The sequence below is a fragment of the Pteropus medius genome, unplaced genomic scaffold, assembly GCF_902729225.1.
Source record: "Pteropus medius unplaced genomic scaffold, Ma_sr-lr_union100, whole genome shotgun sequence".
NCBI lineage: Eukaryota > Metazoa > Chordata > Mammalia > Chiroptera > Pteropodidae > Pteropus > Pteropus medius.
In genome coordinates, this window is record NW_024349801.1 from 18,434,999 (window position 1) to 18,458,265 (window position 23,267).

At 52.6% G+C, this 23,267-nt stretch overlaps 4 protein-coding genes across 15 annotated transcripts in view; 2 read left to right on the forward strand and 2 right to left on the reverse strand.

The window, feature by feature from the left end:
• The window catches only part of PHAF1 (phagophore assembly factor 1), a 23,920-nt gene extending 14,451 nt beyond the window's left edge, over positions 1-9,469 (forward strand). For 4 of the 5 annotated variants that reach the window (XM_039888958.1, XM_039888957.1, XM_039888956.1 and 1 more), the window contains 10 exons: positions 488-585; positions 677-789; positions 3,366-3,499; positions 3,879-3,962; positions 5,301-5,383; positions 5,838-5,881; positions 6,392-6,435; positions 6,570-6,628; positions 7,242-7,314; positions 7,977-9,469. In XM_039888958.1, coding sequence (XP_039744892.1) covers positions 488-585; positions 677-789; positions 3,366-3,499; positions 3,879-3,962; positions 5,301-5,383; positions 5,838-5,881; positions 6,392-6,435; positions 6,570-6,628; positions 7,242-7,314; positions 7,977-8,063 — 819 coding nt within the window. In that variant the 3' untranslated portion in view covers positions 8,064-9,469. The remainder of the gene's footprint in view (positions 1-487; positions 586-676; positions 790-3,365; positions 3,500-3,878; positions 3,963-5,300; positions 5,384-5,837; positions 5,882-6,391; positions 6,436-6,569; positions 6,629-7,241; positions 7,315-7,976) is intronic. The other variant, XM_039888959.1, reaches the window with a different exon arrangement.
• Positions 9,040-13,765, reverse strand: B3GNT9 (UDP-GlcNAc:betaGal beta-1,3-N-acetylglucosaminyltransferase 9). The gene is made up of 2 exons (XM_039888961.1): positions 11,884-13,765; positions 9,040-11,511 (listed from the first exon to the last, which is right to left on the reverse strand). The coding sequence occupies exon 2, from the start codon at positions 11,483-11,485 to the stop codon at positions 10,277-10,279; it is 1,209 nt and encodes a 402-aa protein (XP_039744895.1). The 5' UTR covers positions 11,486-11,511; positions 11,884-13,765; the 3' UTR covers positions 9,040-10,276.
• A 147-nt stretch (positions 13,766-13,912) lies between these two features.
• Positions 13,913-19,709, reverse strand: TRADD (TNFRSF1A associated via death domain). Of its 4 annotated transcripts, none has more exons than XM_039888970.1 (6): positions 19,535-19,672; positions 18,605-18,773; positions 16,263-16,421; positions 15,127-15,401; positions 14,849-15,044; positions 13,913-14,702 (listed from the first exon to the last, which is right to left on the reverse strand). In XM_039888970.1, exons 3-6 carry the CDS (start codon positions 16,411-16,413, stop codon positions 14,392-14,394), a joined length of 933 nt encoding a protein of 310 aa, XP_039744904.1. In that variant the 5' UTR covers positions 16,414-16,421; positions 18,605-18,773; positions 19,535-19,672; the 3' UTR covers positions 13,913-14,391. The 4 variants fall into 4 exon arrangements, with proteins under 4 accessions (XP_039744904.1, XP_039744903.1, XP_039744902.1 ...); XM_039888969.1 differs by lacking the exon at positions 19,535-19,672 and adding an exon at positions 19,170-19,308; XM_039888968.1 differs by lacking the exon at positions 18,605-18,773 and having other exon boundaries at positions 19,535-19,709.
• FBXL8 (F-box and leucine rich repeat protein 8) lies at positions 19,424-23,179 on the forward strand. 5 transcript variants are annotated; one of them, XM_039888962.1, is made up of 3 exons: positions 19,424-19,550; positions 21,128-21,314; positions 21,878-23,179. In XM_039888962.1, exons 2-3 carry the CDS (start codon positions 21,166-21,168, stop codon positions 22,848-22,850), a joined length of 1,122 nt encoding a protein of 373 aa, XP_039744896.1. In that variant the 5' UTR covers positions 19,424-19,550; positions 21,128-21,165; the 3' UTR covers positions 22,851-23,179. The 5 variants fall into 5 exon arrangements, with proteins under 5 accessions (XP_039744896.1, XP_039744898.1, XP_039744897.1 ...); XM_039888964.1 differs by having other exon boundaries at positions 19,448-19,550; positions 21,020-21,314; XM_039888963.1 differs by lacking the exon at positions 19,424-19,550 and adding an exon at positions 20,137-20,268.
• The last annotated feature ends 88 nt before the right edge of the window (positions 23,180-23,267 follow it).

Below are 23,267 nucleotides of genomic sequence, written 5' to 3' on the forward strand. Positions count from 1 at the left end.
AGGGTAGAGTGGGTAGGGTTGACAGGAAGAACAGTGTCCAAGCTGGCATTCCCAGGAAGAGGGTACTTTCCACTGCAGAGTGAGGTCAGGCTCACTTTTCAGAGATAATCCCAGTCATGTCTTGCTTTAAAACTCCCAACCACTTTGTTTTTTTCTAGTAGCCTAGAATTTGAGAGTTTATCCTATATTTTTAATTACCTATTGCTTTTAGCAAAACATTTCATTCATCCTTAGGGTTATGAAATGAAAGCTTTTTATAAGGTTCACATTTTATTAAAGGAGTCATTCCTGCATTTTCTCTCTGATGAAAGAAAAAAAAAAAAAGCCAGATTAAAAAGGAACTTGCATGGTTGGGGTGAGTTGACCTGGAGCCAGATTTGACTGTGTGCTTTGACCTTTTGAAGACCATGATTACTAGGAAATGCCAGAACCTGAGTCACACGGCCTGCAGTTTGCTCCTTAGTAAAACTTTTGTCCTGTTTTGCAGCCCAATTTTGCCCATGGTCTAGCTTCTCTCCAGATACCCCATGGAGCAACTGTGAAACGAATGTATATCTACAATGGAAACAGCCTACAGGATACCAAGTATGTATCAGGGAACACAAGCTTCATGCTAAGGCCATGAGCTCCCTGGGAGGGAACGCAAAGCCTGTGCTCATTTTCTGCCTGCCCACAGGGCTCCCGTGATGCCTCTGAGCTGTTTCCTGGGCAATGTGTATGCTGAGAGTGTGGATGTTCTTCGAGATGGAACTGGACCCTCAGGTTTACGACTTCGCTTACTTGCTGCAGGTCAGTTACTGTCTTTAGGGTAGTGGATTCCCCCTTATATCCATGTTGAGACAGTCTAAAATCCCACATGCTTAGAGATAGTTGGTAGAAGACAAATGATGCAGATGTTTCTGTTTAAAGCTTTCATTTAAATTCGTGAAGGGACAAAACAGTCTTATTGTTAGCATGTATAATAAACAACAATACAGTACCAGTATGTTGCTCAGCATGTACATAAGCCTTCTTTGTGCTTATGTAGCTTTGCAGTGATTCTCAAGCTGTTCTGTTTCTTGGAGATGTATCTTGTGGGCAACAATGTTGTCTGTTCTCTACCTTTTATGCCCAGTTCTCAGAGTAGGCTGACAGGAGGGACTTGCTGAATTGTGGTTTGGCCACACCCTGCTGAGAGTTTTTCTGACCTTGAACAATAACAAAAAAGTTGCCTCTAGTAACTAACTAGTCTTTCCAGGACTTTATTTTGTGGTTTCTTGTGCCTGGCCAATCTCAGCTACTTTGGATCTTGGATCATGCTTAGTAGGATAGGGATCTACAGCATGGAGTTTGCCTCCATAGACATGGCCTTCTCAGAACTCATAGTCTAGCCAGCATTTGTTCATAAATTGGGGTCTTGCATCAGTTTTTGGACATTGGTTCTTAACTGTTAAGAATCTGGTATATAAACTGTGAACTCACTGCCTTGAACAATTAGACAGTTCACAACCTCCAGGTGAACATTTCTTAAAATGTGATTGTTTAGCCAAGGCAGAACACCAGCTACTTAAAGGGGTATTGTACCTGAGCTATAGTTTTTGAGAGAATTGAGATGTGGCAGCAGGGTCAGGTGATTTAGGGTCTGTCTTCTCCAAAAGATTGCTGCTTGAAATAGCAGGATAGTCGAGGGTGGCACAGTTACTCCAGGTGACAGCAGGAGGAACCTATTTGGCGGGCGGGGAGTCCTCAGCCAATTCCGATTGCTACCTATACAGCACACTCTTATCTGTCACATCTCATTGCTTACGGGGTCATTGGGGAAAAGACTTCGTTAAGTCAGGGTCTCATTGAGTTATTGCCCAATCCAGTACTCATTGAGAGTTTCCTTTGGCAAGTGGAAGGGGAAGCTTGTCTCAACCGATCCATTTTTCCCATGTGTTTCCTTATAGCTACAGTGATGTTCTTAACACAGAAAGTCAGTTCAACCGTCTTGGTCCCTGCAATAATTTATAGGAAAACTCACTCCAGGGAATCAAACTACAATAGTCTCCTAAAACTAAAGGTAATTTTACCTGGGTTGGCTTCATGCAGAGTGGGACGAGAGGAAGCGTGCCTATGAAAGGTGCCTTCCCTGTAACCCTATCTGGACATTCATAAGTGTCTGGTACCTGGAGACTTTGGGCACACAGTCCAGCTTGACAGCACTTTTGGTGGGCTTCAGACTTGTCTAAGATGCAGAATTTATGGACAGAGGTTAATGTGGTGTGTGCTTTCCCCAGGACTTAGTTAATTTACACACAGCCTTTATTTGCCACTCAGTATGTATGTGTTGTGAATAAAGACTCTTGGGTTAATTGGAGAACTCAGCACCCAGTTATTTCAGATTTTGGATCCCTGAAGTCTGTATGTAACAAAGGGGTTGTTGTCCATTAAAGAACTTTGCCAACTTTGAAGCACTGTGCATAGTAAGGTGATGTTAGTGGTTATCATGGTACTAGGGATTGCAGTCCTCCTCGGATTCTTGGCTTTTTGGGAAGTGGGGAGGGGCACAAAACACTTTGCCTTCCCATCCACAGAATGGGGAAAATTTTACTATTGGTGTGTAAATTGCCACTTGTGTGTATGTGTGTGTGTTTAACTGGAACAATTTGTGAAATATACTAGGTAAATCCAGGGTTTAAAGATTCTCCCCAAAGAAGAAACTTGACAAATTAGAAGGTTATTTTATTCTCCCACTTTCCCGGTTTATCTCTTGAGTGTTGGTATGTATGTCAGGTATTTATAGAATTAAGGAGTGAGTTAATAGGTGCTTCACTCTTGGCTCTTTGATAGAGTGAACTTTAGGTCCAATCTCTTGTTGGGTTACCATTGAGAAGTACTTCTTAACATAAAGTACCTTGTATCTTGTCAGGCCCTAGAAAGTGGCAAGAGGTAATAGCAGCCCATTGTATAATTCTATAGCACCTATGGTGCTGTTTGTTGTACCTCAGTTGTGTGATCTGATTAGGATCTTCACCAAGCTGTAAACTCCCGTGTGGGCAGATACTGCACCTATTTTGCTAACCATTGTTTCATCAACATCTAGCAAAGTGTTCTAGCCCGTGGTGGTCAGTAAGTAAATATTTGGTGAGTGAGTGGTGATGTTCCCCAAGCTCCATGTCATTTTTGTGGGATTGAGTGAGTCTCTGGCATTATTTTGAGTAGATAGTGTTCTCTCATAGTGACTCAAGTCCTGATGACCTGGTATTTCTGCTTGTATGTAGTCTTGCCCCTCAGTCCAAACCTAAAAATGCAGTGTGCAGCCAGTAGCCTCTCCCCAGGGCCCTAGGCTGCAGAGTCTCAGGCCCCGACCAGGAACCTGACTACCTCTTCCTTGTTCTCTGCAGGTTGTGGACCCGGCCTGTTAGCAGATGCCAAGATGCGGGTATTTGAACGTTCAGTGTATTTTGGTGATTCTTGCCAAGATGTTCTTAGCATGCTTGGCTCTCCACACAAAGTCTTCTATAAATCAGAAGACAAGGTAAGGGAAATGTGTTTATAAAATGAATAAGCAGTCTCTTAATTTTTTAAAATCAACATTAACTTAATATTGAGCATGTAAAAACTGTTATTTTTCCAGAGAACCTGTTCTGTTAAAGCAGATGGAGAAGTAAATCGAAAGCTCTTTTCTGACCCCTGTCGGTCAGATTGACCTGCTTTGCCTTTCCTTGGAGACCAGGGCCCAGTCTGGAGTCAACCACAGCTGGCCGGGTTGGTTGGCACCAGCAGCTGGGACTCCCATACTCTCGCTTACCCAACAGCTTAATGCCATACAAGAAAAACAATTTGTAGACTTTCGTTTAATCCAAGAACTGTATTAAGGTGCTAGATTTTAATTTATTGTTATTTTTCCCTAACAGATGAAAATTCATTCCCCTTCCCCTCATAAGCAAGTTCCATCCAAGTGCAATGACTACTTTTTTAACTACTTCACTCTTGGAGTGGTAAGTTATGATTCCTTAGATAAGCCTTCCATTTCTGTGGGGAGATGGGCAGTGCACCTGCGCATGCCTGTGTGTGTGCATGCAGCTGTAACCATGCTTGGCAGCAGGGAACCTAGCCCCAGCTGGCTTTGCCCAGTGTTGTCTTGCATTGGCATTGGTACCCCAAAGTAAATCTTTCCTGCCAAGAAGAGTGCTGAGACACACTATGTCTTGACTTCTTTTCTGACAGAAACATGTTGCACAGGTAGAGGCTGTGGGAATCATTCAGGTTAAGATGTTTTGCGAACTGCCCTTTAGTAGAGCATGGAACTCTCTTCTGGATAAAACAGGGAGACTAAAAAGACTCAAAAACAGTGGGAGTGTGCTTATGTATTTTTAGGGGATCACCCCAGGGGCATGGCTGCAGCCCTATGCTCTGGACCTAGGGTGCTGAATGGAGCTGATGGCCACCATCACTGCTGGCAGTCTAGCTGGTAGATGGGTTGTGTGTGTGAGAAATGATTGTATAAACATCTCAGGGAAGACCCTAACCTCTGAGCTTTCCAGTGCCTAAGGTATGAGGCAGCAAAGAAGGGGCAGATTCCGGAGAGGGAGAAAGAAGAAAAGACTGGATCTGCCTATGTGGGAAAGACCAAACAGGAGCCAGGAGAAGTGGGGGAACAGAAGTGGGATCTTAAGAGTAGGTAGTGCTGGAGGGAATGGCACTGTTATAAGCTGAATCTCTTGATTTCAAGAGCTAGTTATGATAGGTGGCAGGGAAGATAGAGCAAATACACTGGCCCTAATAGGACTTAGTATGGAGGGGTAGAATCAGGGGTCACAGGCCTGAACAGCTGGGGGGCTGTGAGGGATAGGAGAAAGTGTTCAGTAGGCAGCATCAAATCAGTTCCAGGGGTGGCTGACTCCCATAGAGAGGGCGTAAAGGGCCTGGCATGTTGTGGCATTCAGAATAGCCAGGTGCTTTGAGCCCCTTGAGTTAGATAGCCCTGAATTTTCTTGGTAGCCTTTAAGACAAATTCTCAGATTTTTTTCTTCCTGCTCAGATTTTTTAAAGATCTCCCTGATCTGTTTGAGTTCCCAAGCAGTGGGAGCTATATCCCCCTGTGCCTGCCAGAACTGCTGGTACAAGGTTTGGAATGGGGAGGCCTATAGATGATTGCGGCCCACCTCACTACACACACACACACACACTCACTCACACTCCAGTTAACGCCTGCAGGCATCCCCATTGTGGGCTGGGTGTCTCTGGGTGTCTCTGAGTTGGACATGCCCTTGGAAAGGCCCCCTGCACTGCCTCAGTAATTTTCCCTACTTGGGAATCCTTGTTTTCTATCTCAGGACATCCTCTTCGATGCGAATACACACAAAGTGAAGAAGTTTGTCCTTCACACCAATTACCCTGGGCATTATAATTTTAATATGTGAGTATACCTGTACATGCCCCTCTGAGAAGGGAGCTTTGGGCTGAAAATCCCCAGGAAAGAGAGCTTATGGCTTTGGAGTTCATTACTTTACACCTGAATTCTTGCTGTTTCATGAGAAGTGAACATTTCCTGAGTGTTTGCTGTTTCTGGTATAGTATCCAATATCTTACAATCTCTCTATCTGTACCCATTTTAACAAATAGAGAAATAGATTCAGAAAGTTTGGTGTCTTATCCAGGGTTATAGAGTATTCAGATCCCAGAGCCAAGCCTTTTTATGTTGAATTCCAATGCATAAATCTGGCCTCCTCTAGTGAACACTGTCAGGCCCAGTGCCAGGGCTTAGGACAGGCGTGCTTGGTTCTGTTTTTCCCAGGGTGCAAGGTTGAGATGTGGGGGTGGTTAGGCCTCCCAGGGGGCTCAGCCTTTATCCATCTGCCTTCTCTCTCTAGTTATCACCGTTGTGAGTTCAAGATCCCACTAGCCATAAAGAAAGGTGAGTAGTGAATGTCTTCAGGGCAAAGGAAGGGCTTTTGAGTCAGTCACTCACACTGAGAAGAAACACAAGTGATCCAAGCAGAGAGAATGGTATTGGTTGGGTTTGTGGAACCTTTTCCCACCTGCTTCTACCCATAGCCTCAGCTCCTCTCAGCTGGGCTCTTTGTTCTGGAGGCTGTACTGTTCTTGGTCCATAGTCTCCTGGAGACCCTCAAGATCTTTCTTGTGACTGCTGGTCTCTGGAAGGGAGAGTTTCCTATCTACAGATGATCATCCAGGTGGTCCCAGTCCAGTCTTATGACTGTTCTCTTGCTGGTTGGTGTAGCTCACACCTGAATGACCTCCCTTCAACCCTCCACTGTTTTCCATTCAGGAACTCTAAAACAGCCTATCTGTCCTCCCTCCGTACTCCAGCCCTAGTGCAAAGGGTAGCCAGGCTTGGATTCTGCCTAGGGCTGGAGCCACAGGTGGGCTGGGCCAGCTACCAATTACTCCGTGTTCTTTTCAGAGAGTGCAGATGGTCAGACAGAAACATGCACAACCTACAGCAAGGTGAGCTCCTATTTTCCTACCTGGTGCAGCCTGAAAATGAGATGGGCATGAGCCTGCCAGCAATCTGGGGCCCATATCCTCTGGGCCAGCCATTGATCCCTGCTAACCCCCTGCCACCTCCATTTTTCTTGCAGTGGGACAATATCCAGGAGCTCCTGGGTCACCCCGTGGAGAAGCCTGTTGTCCTGCACAGGTGAGTGTGAGAGGTTGCTGTCTAACCACCCCATCCAGCTCCTAGTCCAGAAGGCCCAGGGAAGCCTAGCAGTGGGTATTGTTTAGAAGTGACACAAGTTTTTGGTGTTGCCACAAACATACTTCCTGCCCCTATCCTGCACATTAGGACTGGGCCTGCTCTTCCGCATGTTTACCTGCACCAAAGGTTGCCCACTGGGGATGGCTCCCCACTCCCCCACCAACTCCAAATGTGGGAGCCCTTTCACCCCTAGTTATTCAGAAAGGGAGGCAGTTTTGACTGGCTATCCTGGGCTCTTTATTTTCCCTATCAAAGCTGCTACCTGTTCTGCTCCATAGCCCAGTTCCCAACATCTTGGTTGCCATACTGTGTGAGGTTCTCTCCCCATCCTGACCTCTCACCACCCCAGTCCAATTGCACGGTAACTTTCTATGCCTTATTGGGCTGTGTAGGATTCAGAGCTGAGTGAGGCCTGTGGATACCTTCAAGATCTCAAGGGCCTGTGTAGTACATAGAGATCACTTGCCAGTAGCTCCCCTCCCAAAACAGACTGGTTGCCTTGCCTGGCCTTGGCGTCTGTCTGCCCCTCTAATTCTGGCTTCCTCCACCTCAGGTCCTCCTCCCCAAACAACACCAACCCATTTGGTTCTACATTCTGCTTTGGTCTTCAGCGGATGATCTTTGAGGTAAGCCCTGAGGACTGCGGCCAGTGGTCATGGCAGGGACAGGGAAGTCACTGAGAGAGATTAGGGAGGACCTCATGGCCCTGCTGGGCAAGTTAATCCTTCCCTAACAACCTTGTCTGCTGAGAACCTTGCCTACCCAATTTAACAGTGAGGGTTCAGAAATGATGGGAAAATTCAGGGTCACGAAGTTAAAGTGGTGGTCTGTATCTAACAAGATGAGATGTAACAGGATCCCACATTTGTATCAAAAAAAACAGAACAGCAGGGAAGGGAAGCACAGGGCAAGTGGGGTTCATCTCGGGAGTGTTGGGCACTTTTGAATGCCATTTGAACGAATGTGCTTTGGGTGAGTGGCTATAGAGGCCCCACTGGAAAAATAGATATGGTGAAGTTTGTGTGTCCCATGAGGCACAGGCGGATGCTGGGATACAGATGATCCCTAGCATGAGTTAAAGGATGTTGAGGGATCTACCCAGCCTTGTGTGCAGGCGCATTGTACACACAGCCCTCCACGCCAGTGCACAGGATCTGCCTTGGGTCGCTTCTCTGCAGCTACAGTCCCAGTACTGATCCCACTGGTGGTTTTGTGGGTCTGATTGCCTGCTCTGCCTACATCCCTTCTACTCTTCCCCCTTGACTTGCTGTCCTCTTCTCACAACCAGGTCATGCAGAATAACCACATTGCCTCGGTGACCCTGTATGGACCCCCCAGGCCTGGTGCCCACCTGAGAACAGCAGAGCTCCCCTAGGGACATCATCACCCGTGTCCCTCTGTCCTGTGGACCTGTGCATCGCATCCTCCTCAATGGGCCTTCATGTGCCACCCTGTGGGTTTTCTTGGACACCTTGCCAGTGTTGAAGGGCTGTTGTGATGTCCTGAGGTAGGGCTCAGGATGGGCGCTCTGCCATGGGGCGAGGAGCCCAGATAGATATTCCTCTGTCTGTCCTCAGCCTGCTGGTGCCAACAGGGGACACAGACTGCAAAGAGAAGCACAAACTCTGAGCCTTTATACCTGGACCTAGGAGTGCTAGACTAACATGTTAAGAGGCAAGGTTCAGTTTCCCCATCCCATACACATTGGAAAACGTGGGACTCTCTGTGGCTGAGAACACAAGCACCCAGGACGAGGACAAGGTCCTGCCTTTGGCCCACCATTGCCACATCACCCTTAAGGCAAGCAGCATGTCCATAGTACTTGGTTGTAACTTTTGCACTACTACATCCACTTTAGTTACTTGATGAGCTAGCTGTGGCCAAGGTGGCCTGCCTGCCCTTCCCTGTTTCTTTCTTGCACGCTCTCCCTGCCACGCCCAGTAGGCACACTCAACTGGTTGAAACACAGCTTTCTACCATCAAGGTTACATGTTAAGGCCTGGTTCCCACCCCTCTTGGAGTCAGCCTTCAAAGTCACCTATGCCCGCTCTGCCTCAAGCCGGCTGGAAGGGCTGCATGTTTTCATCCTGTTTGCCTTTTTAATTTAATGCCAAAGTTTTAGCCAAAGACATCTTCCTCCTTTTGTTTTAGCATTCTGTTCTGCACTGTGGGCTGGCTGCCCTGCCCCAACCCTGGGCATTGTCTCCTGGCCTGGCCCCTTTATGGCTCAAGGCCTCTGGGGACTCAAGGAGGGCTGGGCTGCTCAGTCTCTTCATGGGTCTTGCTAAAGAAAGTAGCATATGTGCTTTAAAAATATTAACCTTTTGAAAAGAATTGAGAAGAGAAATGTATAATTTTATCCCATTTTTAATATTTTGGTCTAGCAACTTGTGATACATAGATGACAATTTTGTGAGTTTTTCAAATGTGTGTACAGATTTTTGTAAATAAGACTCTTTTGTAATTAACTCATGTACAGCCTCATCCTGTATAGTTTAACAATGAATGTGCAGGGGACCTGCCCCAGGCTTCACGTGGTTCCTGGGCCTATAGCCAGGCTTGTGTGGCACTCCCATGACTTTGTAACTGGTGTCTTCCCATTTGGACTGTGGCCTGGCCAGAGACCCCCGCACATCCCACTGTTGGGTAAGCCAGGACTGTTTTCATCCTCCTGGAATGGGGGAACCTTCGTAATGCCCTGCCTACACCCCTCCTCCAATAAAGGCCTATCCCCTCAGCAATGGCTTACCATGTGCTGTTGCTGAGATGTTTGTACTAAAATGAGTGTGGGGGTGTTGATTTTTTTAAGAATATGGGAAAATGTATAGTGGAGTAATCTTAGGAGGACAGGTTCCTTGGCTTCTCTGAAGTGGACAGCACAGCCTCCAGTCGGAGACTGGCATAGACTCTTGTGAGGGTGTAGTAGACAGGGAAAGACTTTAGGACCAGGCACAAGTGTGCCTCCATCCCTGGTGTTCCAGCCAAACCAGAGCCCGAGACAGGGTGGCTCCAAGAAAGCAGCCCTCAAAAGGAAAAGATCCAAAGACCTTGACAAGGCTAAAAATCCAATTTGGAGGGACAGGTGGAAAGCAAAATGCCTACTTTCAGATTGAGTTTTGACAATGCCTGCCAGTTTCATGAAGACTGAAGCCAGGCCCCAGACATCTCCTGTGGGGTCCAACTATGAGAAAGGCCTGCATGCGTCTGCAGCATCCAAAGGGGTTCCAAACCAAGGAATGTGGTCAGATTCCATGAAAAACCTCCCACCCCCATGTTGGTATTGAGAGGACCGAATATGTTCCCCTGCTTCACAGAGAGCTGCTCCATCACCTCAGCCCTGGCTATCTCTAAGAGTTATTAGGTGGTTCCTGACCGGCTACCAGTAGGAGAGCAAGAGCCAAGCTCAGTCTTCATTCCCTGGACCCTATGGAAGCAGACACTTGGCAATCAAGCTGGATCCCTAACTCTTCTGCCTCTTTCTGGGGAAAAAGCACATACACTGCAATAACCCACCGGGGAAACCTAACGCTTCAAACTCCCACTGTATCCTGGGTCTAAATGAGGGGCGCTTGGGGCTGTCATAAATGGCTAGGGGCCCCACTGAAAGGGGCCTGCGGCGACAGGTCGTGGACGTGCACAGGCTGGCCCATGAGGCCCGTGCAGCATGTGCCACATAAGCCAGATGTCAGCAGCCGAGAGCCCATGCACTACAACCAGCTCACGGTAAAAGCAGGGGTCGAAGGTGCGCAGATGTGGCGCAGCTGAAGGCTGAGGGATGCCAAACGTACGGAAAGCAGGATGAGGTTCAGGAGTGAGCCTCAGGCGCTGCAGACACATGCCCAAAAATACGTCATCGATCGGGAAGAGTTCAACCTGCGCGCAGGCGCCGGCCAGGCGGTGCAGTGTGGCACCAGAAAGCACGAAGCCACCGCCGCCCGCATAGGCCGGATAGGCAGGCAGGCCATACACAGCCTCTGGAATGAAGTATTTGCTGGCCCGCACGCGGATTGGTCGCGCCTGTACGATCACGTCACCCGCAAGCAGGTCCTGAGCGGGGTCCCGCGGAGCCAGGAATTCCAGCAGGTTTCCCACGTGCACGAAGACGTCAGCGTCGCCCTTAAAAACGAAGTGCACGTCGGCGCAGTAGGCTGAGGCCCAAGATAGAAAGTGGATCTCTTTGAGCGTTAGGTTGAAGAAAGTGTCATCGAAGGCCCAGAGCAGAATGTCCCCGTACGCACGGCTCTCGGCACGCAGCAGGGCGCGCCAGTGCGTTTGCATACGCATCCCCTCTGCGTCTGCCCCATCTGAGCCCAAGCCCCTGGGCACACCCAGCAAGAACACACGGCGCACGAGCGCCCCCTGCACGCGACCCTCAGCACCCCACGTCTGGCGCACGGCTTGCCGCCGCTCAAAGTCGGCCGCCACTGACTTGACAGCGATGAGCAGGTCGGGTCCCCCGCCAGGTGCCCCATCGCGTCGGCATTTGTGGGGCTGGTTAATGAGCAAGGGGAAGCGTCGCTGGTCCTTGGCGCGCAGGTAGCGGCCAAAGTCAAAGGGTCCCATGGGCGTGGGTGGCTCTGGCGTGTCTTCTTCGTAAGCCTGCAGGGTTGCCTCCACGTCCGGTGCCTGGAATAAGCGGAGCCGGGATGTAGGCTCCGGCGCTGCCCTCCCTGGCGCTCGCGGCGCGCTCGTTGTCGATGCCGCGCCATCGTGCTGCGCGTAGAGCAGGAGGCCGAGAGCGGCGCCCAGGAGCAGCGTGAGCGATGCGTCCCCGCGTAGGCACAGCCTCCACCTCATATCCGTATGACTGGCGCCCGCGCCTCCTGCGAAGAGACTCAGTCAAGGGCTCGCGATGTGAAAGCCAGCCGCCAGCAGGAGTTCCTGGCCCTGCCTTTCCCAAGCGGAAGGGATGGGGAGCCACGCGCCGGAGGTCCCCAACTATCGGCCGTTCAGCCCCCTCCTCCTACTCTGGGCCATGACCCCCTCCTTATTCCCGTCGGTAAGGGGTCTCTGAAAGGGCAAGAAGTCCTCCAAGTAACCAACTCGCTCCTCCTCAGCTCAGGCCCAGGACCGTGCCCCAAGGCCGGAGCAGGAAAACCCCACCCCCTACCCTCGCCACCCTTCTCCACGCTGAAGCCGAATCCCTTCTACTCCTCCCTGACCACCACGTCGGTCCTTGGAATCCTGATACTCACGCTCAGCCCTTGGGAGCAGCGCAGCCCCGGATGCCGGGGCCTCCGGGGCTCAACGCAGGGTCCCAAGGGCGGCCATGGACCAGGCTTGAGCCAAATGCAGCGTTGGCAGAAAATGGGGCCGACCCGCTGCCACGTGACCCTCCAGCTGTGTGCGCCCGGACGGCTGGAGCTCAGCTCCACCGGGCGCCGCCGGGAGCGCTGTCTCCGAATGGGGACTAATCTGTGAGCCCTCTCTTTTGGGGAACTCTTTTTGGGAAGTCCTGAAGAGATGAGTTTTGGTCTCGGTGCAGGCTCAGACTTCCCAAATCCTCCTTTCTGTGGGGGATGGGGACGGGAAGAAACATTAGCTTTTCAGGTTAGGCTCCCGAAACCCCGCTTCTTTGGAATGAAGCAGGACCTGGTTCCAAATCTTAGGGGCCCAGCTGGCCACTATCGCAGCCCATCCTTGGAAGTGCCTTTCCTCAGATCAAGAAGAGCCCTGGTTCCACCAGGCAGGGTCCATAAACTGCCCCTGGGACACATGGCTGCCTCCCCACTTCTGATTGTGCCTCCCCCATCCCTCCACCCCGACGCCCAGCAAACACACACACACAGGTATCAACAAGACAGCTCATTCGATTCTTACAACAACCCTGGCAGCAGCTCTTACTGATCATGCCCACTGTCCCTCCGGGAGCTAAGTGACTTGCCCAGGATCATATAGGCAGAAGGTAAGAGCACTGTCCCAGGTATTCTGGAATTCAGTCCAGGACTTTTTCTTCTGTTCTCCTTTGCCCCTCTCCCCATCCATCCACTGGGACACAGACAGGGAGCCAACCCCATGCGCTTTAACTTCACAGGTGAGTACTTCGGTCTGTCTCTCCAGAGGCAGTTCTGAGGCCCATGGTCCCTAGTGTTCCAGGCCAGCATAGCCTCCTTCAGGTAGAAATAACCAAGCCTGGGCCACTGCAGTTCAGATTGGGGGAATCTTGAAGTAGGCCAGTGACCAAAAGAGTTTGATCTGGGACCCAGGCAGGCAGAGGTGCTCTGGAGATCAAGGGCCTAGTCCTTGCCTAGCTCTGCTGCCAGCTCTTCCTTCCTGGAACTCAGAGTCTTCTATTCTAGTTTTCTCCACTGCCTCACCTCCTATCCCTCCTGTGGTCTGGCTTCAGGCTGTCCCCACCATGTCCCAGAAACATCCCTCACCTAGTAGCCTTCTCCTTGACTCCAGCAGACACTCCTCAGCCTTGACAAATCTGAAGTCTCTATGGCAGCAGGTGGGGATTCTCCTAGCTTCCAAATCTCCTGGTTTTCCTCCTCTCTCTTTGAGCTGTTCCTTTTCTGGTTAGTGTCCTTCAGGACCTCACTCTGGGCTACGTCACCCACTCCCATCTGTCCATTAGCCTCGACCCTCTGCTGAACTCAAAACTATAGATCCAGCTATTGAGGACACACTCTCTCCTTGGATGTTCTGCAGGAACATCAAGATGAACCTGTCCTGAATAGAGCAAGCACTTTACCTTCTCCAGGCTCGTGTCTCAGCAGGAAGCCTCACCCTCCATCCACCGAGCAAAGGAAGAAATTCTGAAGAAATTCTCTCTCCTCATCCAGTGTCTCCAGGCTTGTTATCCTTCCCCCTAAATGGCTCCCTGTGCTCACCCCTTCCATCTCTGCTGCCACTGTCTCAGCCTGAGCCACTGTCCCCTCTCTCTCTGCATCCTCACCAGTCTTCCAGCTCCCACTCCCAAAACCCTTTAAAGGCTTCTCACTGGCCTTAGAATAAAATCCAAACTCTGTAAAATGGCTTACCAGACCCCATGCTCTCTGCCTTCCCCACTCACCAACCAGTCTCTCTGCAAATCCACCAACTCCTAGATCCAATCAGACTTTCTGTTCTTCTAACACCCCTCTTACCTTCCTTAAGACCTCACCTGAGGCTGGCTATGCCCAGGACATTGCCCTTCTCTCAGCCCCCTCACCCTTTCCCCTACTCACACTCATATCTCTCTCTGGGTTAGGCCCCTGCTCAGTGCTCTCACAACTCTTTGTATTTTTCAAATCAAGAAACAGGTAATTTTTTATTACTGTTGCTTAATATTCAGAGTCCTACACTGAGTGTGAATTGGGGGCAGGCAGGATTTGCCACAGTATTTGCAGTACCCAAGATGATGCCTAAGACACAGCAAGTGCCTTATGAGTGATTGTTCAATGAGCCAAGAGGTAAGGGCTGGCCCAAAGCCTCTCTTCAGGGGTGGTTGAGGGTGAGGGTGAGGCCAACTTCTGCAGCAGGTCAGCCACATACTCTGTCTCTGAATCCCCAGTGACATCTCAACAGGCAAGGTGGGTGCTTGTCTGCCTCCTGTAGAAAGCAGTCAACACTGCTCGGCAGCTCAGCTAAGTTGTAAATGTGGTCTCAGAGTCCTGTGGATGGTCAGGAGGTCAGCAGTAGCAGCAGAGGGGACCCTAGGGTCATCCAGGTGCCCCAAATCCTGGCTGGGCAATTGGCCGACTGCCCCTTTGGTACTCAGCCTAGGCCAGGCCGCCATCAGGATTCGCTAGGCCCAGCAAGTCCTCTGCCAGGCTGGTGAGCTCATTTTCCTCCAGCGCCTCCACCAGGCGCTGCAGCGTGGCGCGACGGCCCTCCGCCTGCACAAAGCGCCGCAGAAGCTGGAAGGCCTGCTCATACAGCCCCTCGCGTTCATACTCATAGGCCAGGGCTTCGAGCGCCGGGTCCCGCAGCGCACGACAACTACGCTGCAGGGAGCGCCCCACCTTGCGCCATTTGAGGCCCACGGAGCGCGCGAACATCTGTTGGTCCTGAAGGTTTAGCGGCCGGTTCACTGTGGGCGGAGTGGGAAGCAGAGTGAACTCAGGAAGCCCCAGAGCCGGGACCCTTTCAAACCCGCCCCACGATTTCCCGGCCCAGACCTCTCTCCTCCCCCAACTCCATCACCCCGGTGACTCCGCCTCTCCGCACAAGCCTCACCTACGGGCTGACCCTGGAATAGAAAAGTCTGGCCAGGTGGCGGCGGCAGTGGCTTCTCCTCCGACAGAGAGGGGGCCAGGGAGTTCGAAGGGGTTGGAGGGACCTCCACGTCTCCACCCTGGCCCCCCGGACCGCACGTCAGATTCCGGAGCGCAGCCTCCAACTCAACGAGTTCCTCGTCCCGGAGCCGGTCGGGCTAGGGAGGGGAGTGCGGCGTCGGTGGAGGTCTTAGCCGCGGATCCCCGCCCCACCCGGCCCTGGCCCCAGCCCGGCCGCACTTTATGAGCGAAGATGCAACTCAAACAGCGCTCTTCATCCATCAGCAAGTCATCCAGCAGCTCCGCACCGGCGCGCAGCTCCAGTTGCAACTGCACCGAGCGCAGAGCCAGCGCCGCAGCCAAGCCGACTTCCAGCGAAGTGCGCAGCGCCCCCTCGCGGTAGGCGTGGATGAAGCGGCTGCAGGGCTGGCGCCCGCAGAAACGCAACTGCAGGATCAACTGCCGATCGCTGCGGTGGATCTTGAGCATCTGCAGCACGTCCGGGCTCCCGCTCTCTGCGGAGGCGGGCAGTCAGGCTCCAGATGGTCCCCATGCGGGGCCATTCTCCAAACGGCCGGGGAAGGAGTGAAGCCCACGGTCAGACCTGAAGCCATGGGGATTATCCCCAGAGCTCTCAGCAGGGAAAATCGGTATGCGAATAGCAACAACTCAGAATAGAGGCCAGGACCTATCGCAGGGCGCATCCTAAGATGGAGTGGGTGCCACCATAGCCCCACCCCCGGAGCCCCAAATTAAGGTGGGAAAAAGGGGCGTTGGGGAGAAACTTTGCAGCACCGAGTGGGACATATGCCCTGGGCAGCCAAGCTCTCTGAGTAGGCGGCTGGTGAGACTGGGGAGAATGGGAGGTCTCAGATCTTTGGCCTCCACAAAGTGTGCCTCTGGCTACCCTGGAAAGAGAAGGGCTCTGGGGCCAGGGCGCGATCCCCCAATTGGCATCAGCCTCCTGTTGCCTCTGCCCTGACATGGGAAAAGGAGACCTGAAAGGTAGGTACTGGAAAGGGGTCTTGGGCAAGGAGTGCTGCAGTAAGAGAGGAAAAGAGGAGAGAAATGTGCAATTAGTAGAAAGCAGTGAGCCAACTGGTCTGGGGCATGGGGATCATCGAGCAGGAGAACGTTAGTGCACACATAGGTGGATCATACACAGACCCGGGAACACATGTCTACATCCAAGAGCACACACGCGAAACAGAGAAGACAGTTTATGAAACCGGTGGTGAACCTCCTCTTCCCCACCCTCATCAATTTTCCATAACACAGTGGTTAAGTACAGGCCCATAGTGTTGAAGAAGTAGGGCTGGCCCAGAAAAGTTACCCAGGCCATCCCTTCCTCTCCAAGTGCCCGCCCAACCACGCACCTGCCAATGCAGTCCGCAGAGCCCTGTACACCGCCATCTTCTGCTGGGGGTGAGCGTAGGCATCCGACAGGACCACCTTGTCCAAAGAGGGCTCCACAAACAAGTATGCACTGCCTACCCATTCTTCGGGCCCATTTGGCCCAGCCGCCATCTTGCCTCCTGGAGATGCAGATAGGCATCCTGATTACCTCAAACCCAGCCCCAGAAACACATCCAGCCCCACATGGTCCAGCTGTCCCTTCTTCAGCTGGTACTCAGCTGTCCACTCAGCCTGCACACTTGTGAGGGGAAGTTGATCATCCCACAGACAGCTGCTTGTGTGTCTGGCTCTGCACAGCCCAGCCCAGCCCAGCTCAGCCCAAAATTGTAGTGAGGAACCCAGGGTCATAGTGTTGGGAGAAGGCGGTACTGTCCTGTAGTAGAAGCAGAGAGAAGTTGTGCATTAGGTCAGGTGTCTCTTACCAAAGCTGACAAAAGACATCTTCATCCTGAATGGTGCCCATGCCCCACAGCCAACTAGACCCATGTCCTGGTATGTCCTCAGCTTAAACTTGAGCCCCCAGGATCCCTATGGGACTACAGCCCTCCCTCCTCATAGCAGTTTTCTCACCTGGATTCCTACCCTACATCCTGGCTTTTCACTTCAAAGGACACCTGTAGTTTGCACCTGCCCAGCTTCTCTTCCACTGACTGACATTTAGGGCCTTCCCTCTACCCTATTCTCAATCCACGTGCCTCTTGGGATAACTAAGCCCTACTCCTAGCTCCAGGCGTGGGCATATGAAACAGGTCCCGCTAATCTACATATTCCATTCACCTTTCTGCAGTCAAATGCTCTGCCACTGAACTATACCTCCTCCATTCACCTTTCTGAAATGATTAGTTTAGAGTTGGGTAGATTCAAGTTGGACAAATTAGAATCAACCTGCAACTTTGGCTGGACCAATAGGGAAGAGGAACTAGTTTTCCTACCCTTGGGGGTGAGCTGAAAAGAAGGGTAGGTCTTTATTGCCACTGCTTAGGAAGAGCCTGGCTGAGAATGAAACTGAAACAGAAGGAAACAAGGCCCAGAGATGAAGAGGTGCTCCTAACCACACTATGCCCCTGGCTCTAGCTGCACCCTGGACTTTTCAGTTATGTGAGCTAAATTATTCCTTTTCTTTCTAAAGTCTTTGGAGCTGGACTCTTGTCTTATGAAACTCAATGTTCTATTACAGATTCCTTCCCTGTCCAGACAGAGTCAGGACCCCTTGGCACTAGTATCTCCCCCATCTATCTTCTGACGTTCCTAGCAAGGGGGCAAAATTCCCAGCCAGGGAACCACTGCACTGACCCTCAGTTCAGTGGCCTCCCATGAGGCAGCAAGTGGGGAACTGCCCTTCCTCTTCCTCCCCACCTCATCTGAGGCAACATCTCACCCTTTCGCAGAAACATGGGTTCAAGACCCCATCTTCTGCCCCATCAGCCACACTTCTTTACTCTCTGGTCTTTGGCATTTACTTTTGGGCTAGGAGGGGTGCTGAGCCCTAGCTGTGAGCACCCTGTACATCACTGCTCTGGGAAGGACAGGCTGGGGCAGCCACAGCTGGCACCCATTTACATGAGGGACAGGGAATCTCAGGGGGGGGATGCCAGAAGGAGCCAGGACCATAGCCTCGAATACTTTAGGGGAGGTAGTGGGGATCCTGAACTCAAAGCAGAGGCTGTGTTTTAGATCTGTCCCCAGACCCCAACCAGAGAGCCAAAGCTGGAACAATAATTGGGCAAGGGCCTTCCAGCATCATCCAGACCTGACAAAAGGAATGATAACCTGTGACGGTCCTACCCTGAACACAGGGGACATGTCTCCTCCTCAACCCCCACCACCACCAATAACTTTTTGGTAGAAAACATTAATACTTGTGTATTTACCCAAAACAATAGTCTATGGGGGTAGGAGGAGATTGGGGGGATTTTAACTTTATTGTATTTAACATATCCTACTTTATGTAAAATAGACACATTTCCTTTCTTTAAAAAGGCAAACTGTTTTTCTTAAAAAACAAAAACAAAACAAAAATGGGGTGAGACTATGTAGGTGACAAGTAAAACCAAGAGTGGTAGGGAAACAAGTGTGGAGCTCTGGGGGAATGGTTTAGGGGGTAGAAAAGTGTAGAAACCTGCCCTGGAAACGTTTCCTCTATCATGTCTTCTTAGCCCGCTTGCTTGAGGGTGCTGACCCGATGGATGTAGTCCCGTGGCAAGGGATGGAAATGGGGGCGGGAGGGGGCCAGAGTCTGGCCAGCACGCCTGTCAGGAGGCACTGAAAACCTGGAGGAGGGGGAATGCTCCATCATACTCACTAGGACTGGGCAAGTGGGAGAAGTCAAACACGTCTGCTGGAGCCCTTGACTCCCATCATCTCTTTAGGAACTTCTTTCTATATGTCCTTCCACAGAAGCCCCTCCTCGGGAAGCGCGGCGCCTCACCCACCCAGAGACCGCCTCCTGGAGACGCTTAGATGGGCTGGGGCTGAGGGACACGTGGGTGCCAACCCAAAAAATACCAGCAGAGGCCAGCGCCCCATTAACACAACCCGACAGTCCCCAGGCAGCCCCACCTTTGGCCCAGTGGGCTGCCACGGCTTGCGGGCGTGGGCCCTAGAAGACTGAAAGCCTGCGACTCCCAGCATTCTGGCAGGCGCGTACCCCACTGAGCTGCGCTTCCAAGCTTTTGAGGGGAGCTCCCCAGCCTCCCACTAGCCCACCTTCATGCTGGTGTTTCGCACGCGCAACTGACTGGGGTGGGCAAAAGGCCTCTGCTCACAGATTTATTCAGAGACAGACCCGCCCTCTCACCCGCAGAGCTCTGCGGCCTCTCGAAAGCCCTTAGATGGGACAAGGAACCTGCGGGGGCCAAGGTACGTACCCTCTCTCCGGCCTTCCACGGAAACAGCCCAATAGGCCGCCGCCACCACTTGGCCTGGGCAGCCGCAGATGACAACCGCGCCGCGCCTATGCTCCTGAACCGGGATCCACCTCTGCTCCCGCCAGCACCGAGAAGCCTACCCACCGTCTGCACTAACTTGGCCACCCCCGCCCGGCCCGGCCCGATTCCCACGCCCGCCGGGCTCCAAAGGACTCTCGCTGCTTCCGGGTGTGCGCGGAGCGCAGGGGCGGCGCCCCAGCCCGAGCCTCCCAGTCCGCCCCGGCGTCCCGCCCCTCAGGCTCCCCGCGGCTCCTTCCCGCCCGCTCTCCTCCACCGCGAGTCCCCAGCCTCTGCGCAAAGCCCACCTGGTCCGCTGAGCAGGTAAGACACTGGCACCCGAGGCTAGACGGCAGGAAAATCTGCTCGCGGCAAGGGACTTCGGGAAAGTGAGGCTCTTACGAGGCCGTAGGTCTCCAGGGTGAGAGCTGCCCCGCTTCTTCTGCAGGCAGGAAACAGACGGACCGACAAGGGAGAGTCTCCTAGGGACCAGAATTTTCTGATGCCTTCTGGGGGGGTCGAGCTCGATGATCTTTGATCTCCGCAACTCTGACACTCAGAATGGGGTGCTGTTGGGTTCCAGGTTCAAGCCTGATCTAGGATATCTAAAGCCCCAGGATACACGCACAAATTACAGCAGAGACTGTTAGCCTGGAAAATATGAGAAAACAGAAAATTGGCAAGTGGTGTGAAACGTTATGTACTAAAATCTTCAAGCACCTTAAAATAAGATCGGCAATTTCAAAGAGGACGCACACTTTCCGACGCCTGCCCCCCGAAAGGCGGCGCTCGGGTGTGGGTCTTGGGAATTCCAGCTGAGTCTAAACCGTCCAGCCGGCGCCTGGGCTTCTTGGGGGTCAGGATCGCAACTTGAATTCAGTGCTCCTCGGGCTCCAGAGCCCCAAGCTTTTCTGCCACCGGCATTTCAAGGGAAACACCCAAGACGTCCTTCCCCCGACCCCGCGAAGTGGAGGAAGGGATGGAACCAACCCAGTTAGGGCGGATTCGGCGGTGCCCCACCCGCGGCCCCGCTTCCTGATTGGTTCGTGACCCCTGCCAATTAAAACTCTAATGCTCTCACTCTATTAACCCTATCGTCACTCTCTAGTGACTGGCAGGGCTAGCACCGGGTTTCTCAACTTGGGACTAGTGCAGTCAAACGGCGCTTGTTGAAATTCAGATTTTCAGGCCACACTCCTTCTAGAGAGCCTGATTTAGTAGGTGGGCCAGTGGAATTTGTATTGCGAACAAGTGTCGGAGTGATTCTGCAGCTCCGCGCTGTCTGAGAAGCCTTCATTTCAGTGGTCCTACAGATGGGGCTTGGGCCCAGGTCTTCCTTGTACTCAGGGTGGAAGTTGGAAGGGAAGCAGTTCAGTGACACTTTTAATATTAGTCTGGGCAGCTCTGAGGGTGTGTATAGGGAGGCGGGGGAGGCAAGGTGGGCTCTCTGAGCCGGGGGCGGGGCCTGTGCAACCACCCTCCAACTTCTCCAGGGAAGACTTTAGTAACTAGGAGAAATATCCATAACATCGTCCAAAATCAGGGTATTCGGCTTTATCAACTTTGCGCATAGGTCTTGGTTGTGTTCTTTCTAATACTGCATAAAATGGGGATATTTTTCAACAAGTGATAACGTAGTTTAAAGGAGAATCTTTCAGCATCCAGGGTTGACTTCGTGATCGCATAGGGCCCCATGCTTGGTTTAATAACTTGGTTAAACACTATACTGTCATTGACTTGAAATTCTGAATAATATTTTTAACAAAGAGCACCGCATTTTCATTTCGCACCAGGCTCCACAAATTATTAGCAGCTCCTGGTCCACAGCATTTCTACACATAGGCTCCGACGTTCTCAACACTCTGGTCTTCCTGAGCCCAGGGATATCCCTCTCTCTCCAGGCGGGAGCTGCTGGGAGCATCGGAGCCCCCACGCGGCAATGGTCCAGCCTGCAGAACTACCTGAGGAGGTGCTGGCACACATCTTTCGCCACCTACCCTTGCGTGACCGTGCTGCTGCAGCCAGGGTTTGCAGAGCCTGGGCTGCTGCTGCCACCTGCAGCTCCGTGTGGCACAACACGAACATCAGGTGAGCTGGCTTCACTCCTTCCTCCTGCCACCCTCCCGCCTTCTCCCTCTCTCCGTGGAGTCAGGGGTTAGGGAGATTCAATGACTCTTATAAAAAGCATATTAAAAAGCATAATCATTACTAACATTTCTTGATCGCCTACTGTGTAGCAACCATTGCTGTAGGTGCCTTATATAAATTAATAGGTAATATTATCTCCATCGCACAGATAGGAAATTGAGGCAGAGATATCTGACCACTTTTTGCAGGTCACTCAGCTAAGGAATGGCAGAGGCAGAATGTGAACTTGGCCATGCACCGCCTCATTAGAGACCATTGAGAAAGCCCGGCTTCTAAATATCATTGGCTCTCCCTGCCAGGGTTTCAACTTGTTGCAGAGGCATCTGAAGTTTTCTATTTAAAGGGATAGAGTGGGAGTTCCCTCCTAGCATTAGCGGCTACCTTGGAGCAACCAAGGCATGGTCGGGACAGGGAGTTGTGTTGGTAGGGGCATAAAGAGGAGATGGTATCTGGCACCCAGGCTGAGGTGCCAGATGCCTTTTCTCCACCGCTCAAACCTCAAGTTGCGACTTTGAGCGAGAAGACATGCTGCTACCATATCTATCCGCCTGCCTGGACCACGTTCACAACCTACGGCTGGAATTTGAGCCGTCGAAGGAGTCAAGCCGCCGGGCAGCCACGGAGTTGTTGATCGCACTGGCGGGCCGTTCCCCAGGGCTTCGAGGCCTGCGCTTGGAGTGCCGTGGAGAGAAGCCATTCTTCGATGCGGGCTGGGACGTCCTGGACGCAGTGCACGGCATCTGCCAGGCTGCCCATGCACTGCATCACCTTGACCTGCGGCGATTGCCCTTCACGCTGGATGACGCGCTAGTGCTGCAGGCGGCACGTGGCTGCCCTGAGCTCCGCAGCCTTTTCCTAAACAACGGCACGCTGGTGGGCAGCATAGGGCCGGGCTCGGTGCTCCACCTACTAGAAGCCTGCCCACGTCTGAGCGTCCTGGGCCTGCACCTGGCCAGCCTGTCGCGCACGGCCCTCGAGGCACTGGCGGCGTCGGACCGCGCTCCTTTCAAGCTCCTGGCCCTGCGATGCGCGTGCCCAGAGGACATACGCGCACCCCCATTGCCGAACGAAGCCTGGGAGGCGTTGCGCCGCCGCCACCCTGGACTGGCCGTGGAGCTGGAGCTGGAACCGGCACTGCCGGCCGAGAACGTGACACGTATCCTGCAGTCTGCTGTGCCCGTGGCTACGCTGCGCCTCTGCATCTCTGGGGACACTGTAGGTCCCGTGCGCTTCGCAGCGCTGCATTACGCCGCAACGTTGCGCGTGCTCGAGGTGCGCGCCGCCGCCTCCGCCGACCTGGATGCCGCACTGGAGTTGTTGGCGGCGCGCTGCACCCGCCTGCGCGAAGTGCACTGCTTCTGCGTAGTGCGACCCTCCGTCCTGCAAGCCTTCCTCGCTCAGTGCCCGCGCTTGCGCAGCTACACGCTCAAACTAACACGGGAGCCGCATCCCTGGCGGCCCATGCTTGTGGCGTGATGGGGCTAACGTGCCACCCCTCCGCAGCAGACAGGTGACCTCTGAGATTTTGGGTGGGTTTGCCGACGCACACGCCAACTGCTAATCCGTTCCTTCAGAACTCTGTTGCCCCTTGTACCTCTCGGAGATTGGGGGCGCCCTGAGTCCGCTCTGTGCTCTCAACATCTGCAGACGCCCGCTGCCCGGTACTGGGATCACCGTCCTTCAGCCTACCCACTCTGCAAACACTGTTAACTCCGCGGCCCCGGCGTGGGGTGGGAGGGGAGGGCACAGGTGCAGGCTAGGCCTCAGGGGTGAGTGTGAAATAAATCCTGTAGTACCTCTCCTAATTGTGAAAGACCCGATCGGCTCTGGAGAGGGAGGGCGGAGGCGGGAAGAGCCGTCTGGGCAGGGATGTAAGAGATGGAGACCTCGAGA

What these genes read in the sequence shown, in the direction of transcription:
- B3GNT9 (XM_039888961.1), bottom strand. Translation starts at nt 11,485, where the DNA reads ATGAGGTGGAGGCTGTGCCTACGCGGGGACGCATCGCTCACGCTGCTC.
- TRADD (XM_039888968.1), bottom strand. Translation starts at nt 16,413, where the DNA reads ATGGCGGCTGGGCCAAATGGGCCCGAAGAATGGGTAGGCAGTGCATAC. An exon ending in TCTGCGGACTGCATTGGCAG is followed by an intron (nt 15,402 to 16,262) that starts GTGCGTGGTTGG and finishes CCGCCTCCGCAG; the next exon opens with AGAGCGGGAGCCCGGACGTG. An exon ending in ATTCCAGGGTCAGCCCGTAG is followed by an intron (nt 14,703 to 14,848) that starts GTGAGGCTTGTG and finishes CTCCGCCCACAG; the next exon opens with TGAACCGGCCGCTAAACCTT.
- FBXL8 (XM_039888962.1), top strand. Translation starts at nt 21,166, where the DNA reads ATGGTCCAGCCTGCAGAACTACCTGAGGAGGTGCTGGCACACATCTTT. An exon ending in TGGCACAACACGAACATCAG is followed by an intron (nt 21,315 to 21,877) that starts GTGAGCTGGCTT and finishes TCAAACCTCAAG; the next exon opens with TTGCGACTTTGAGCGAGAAG.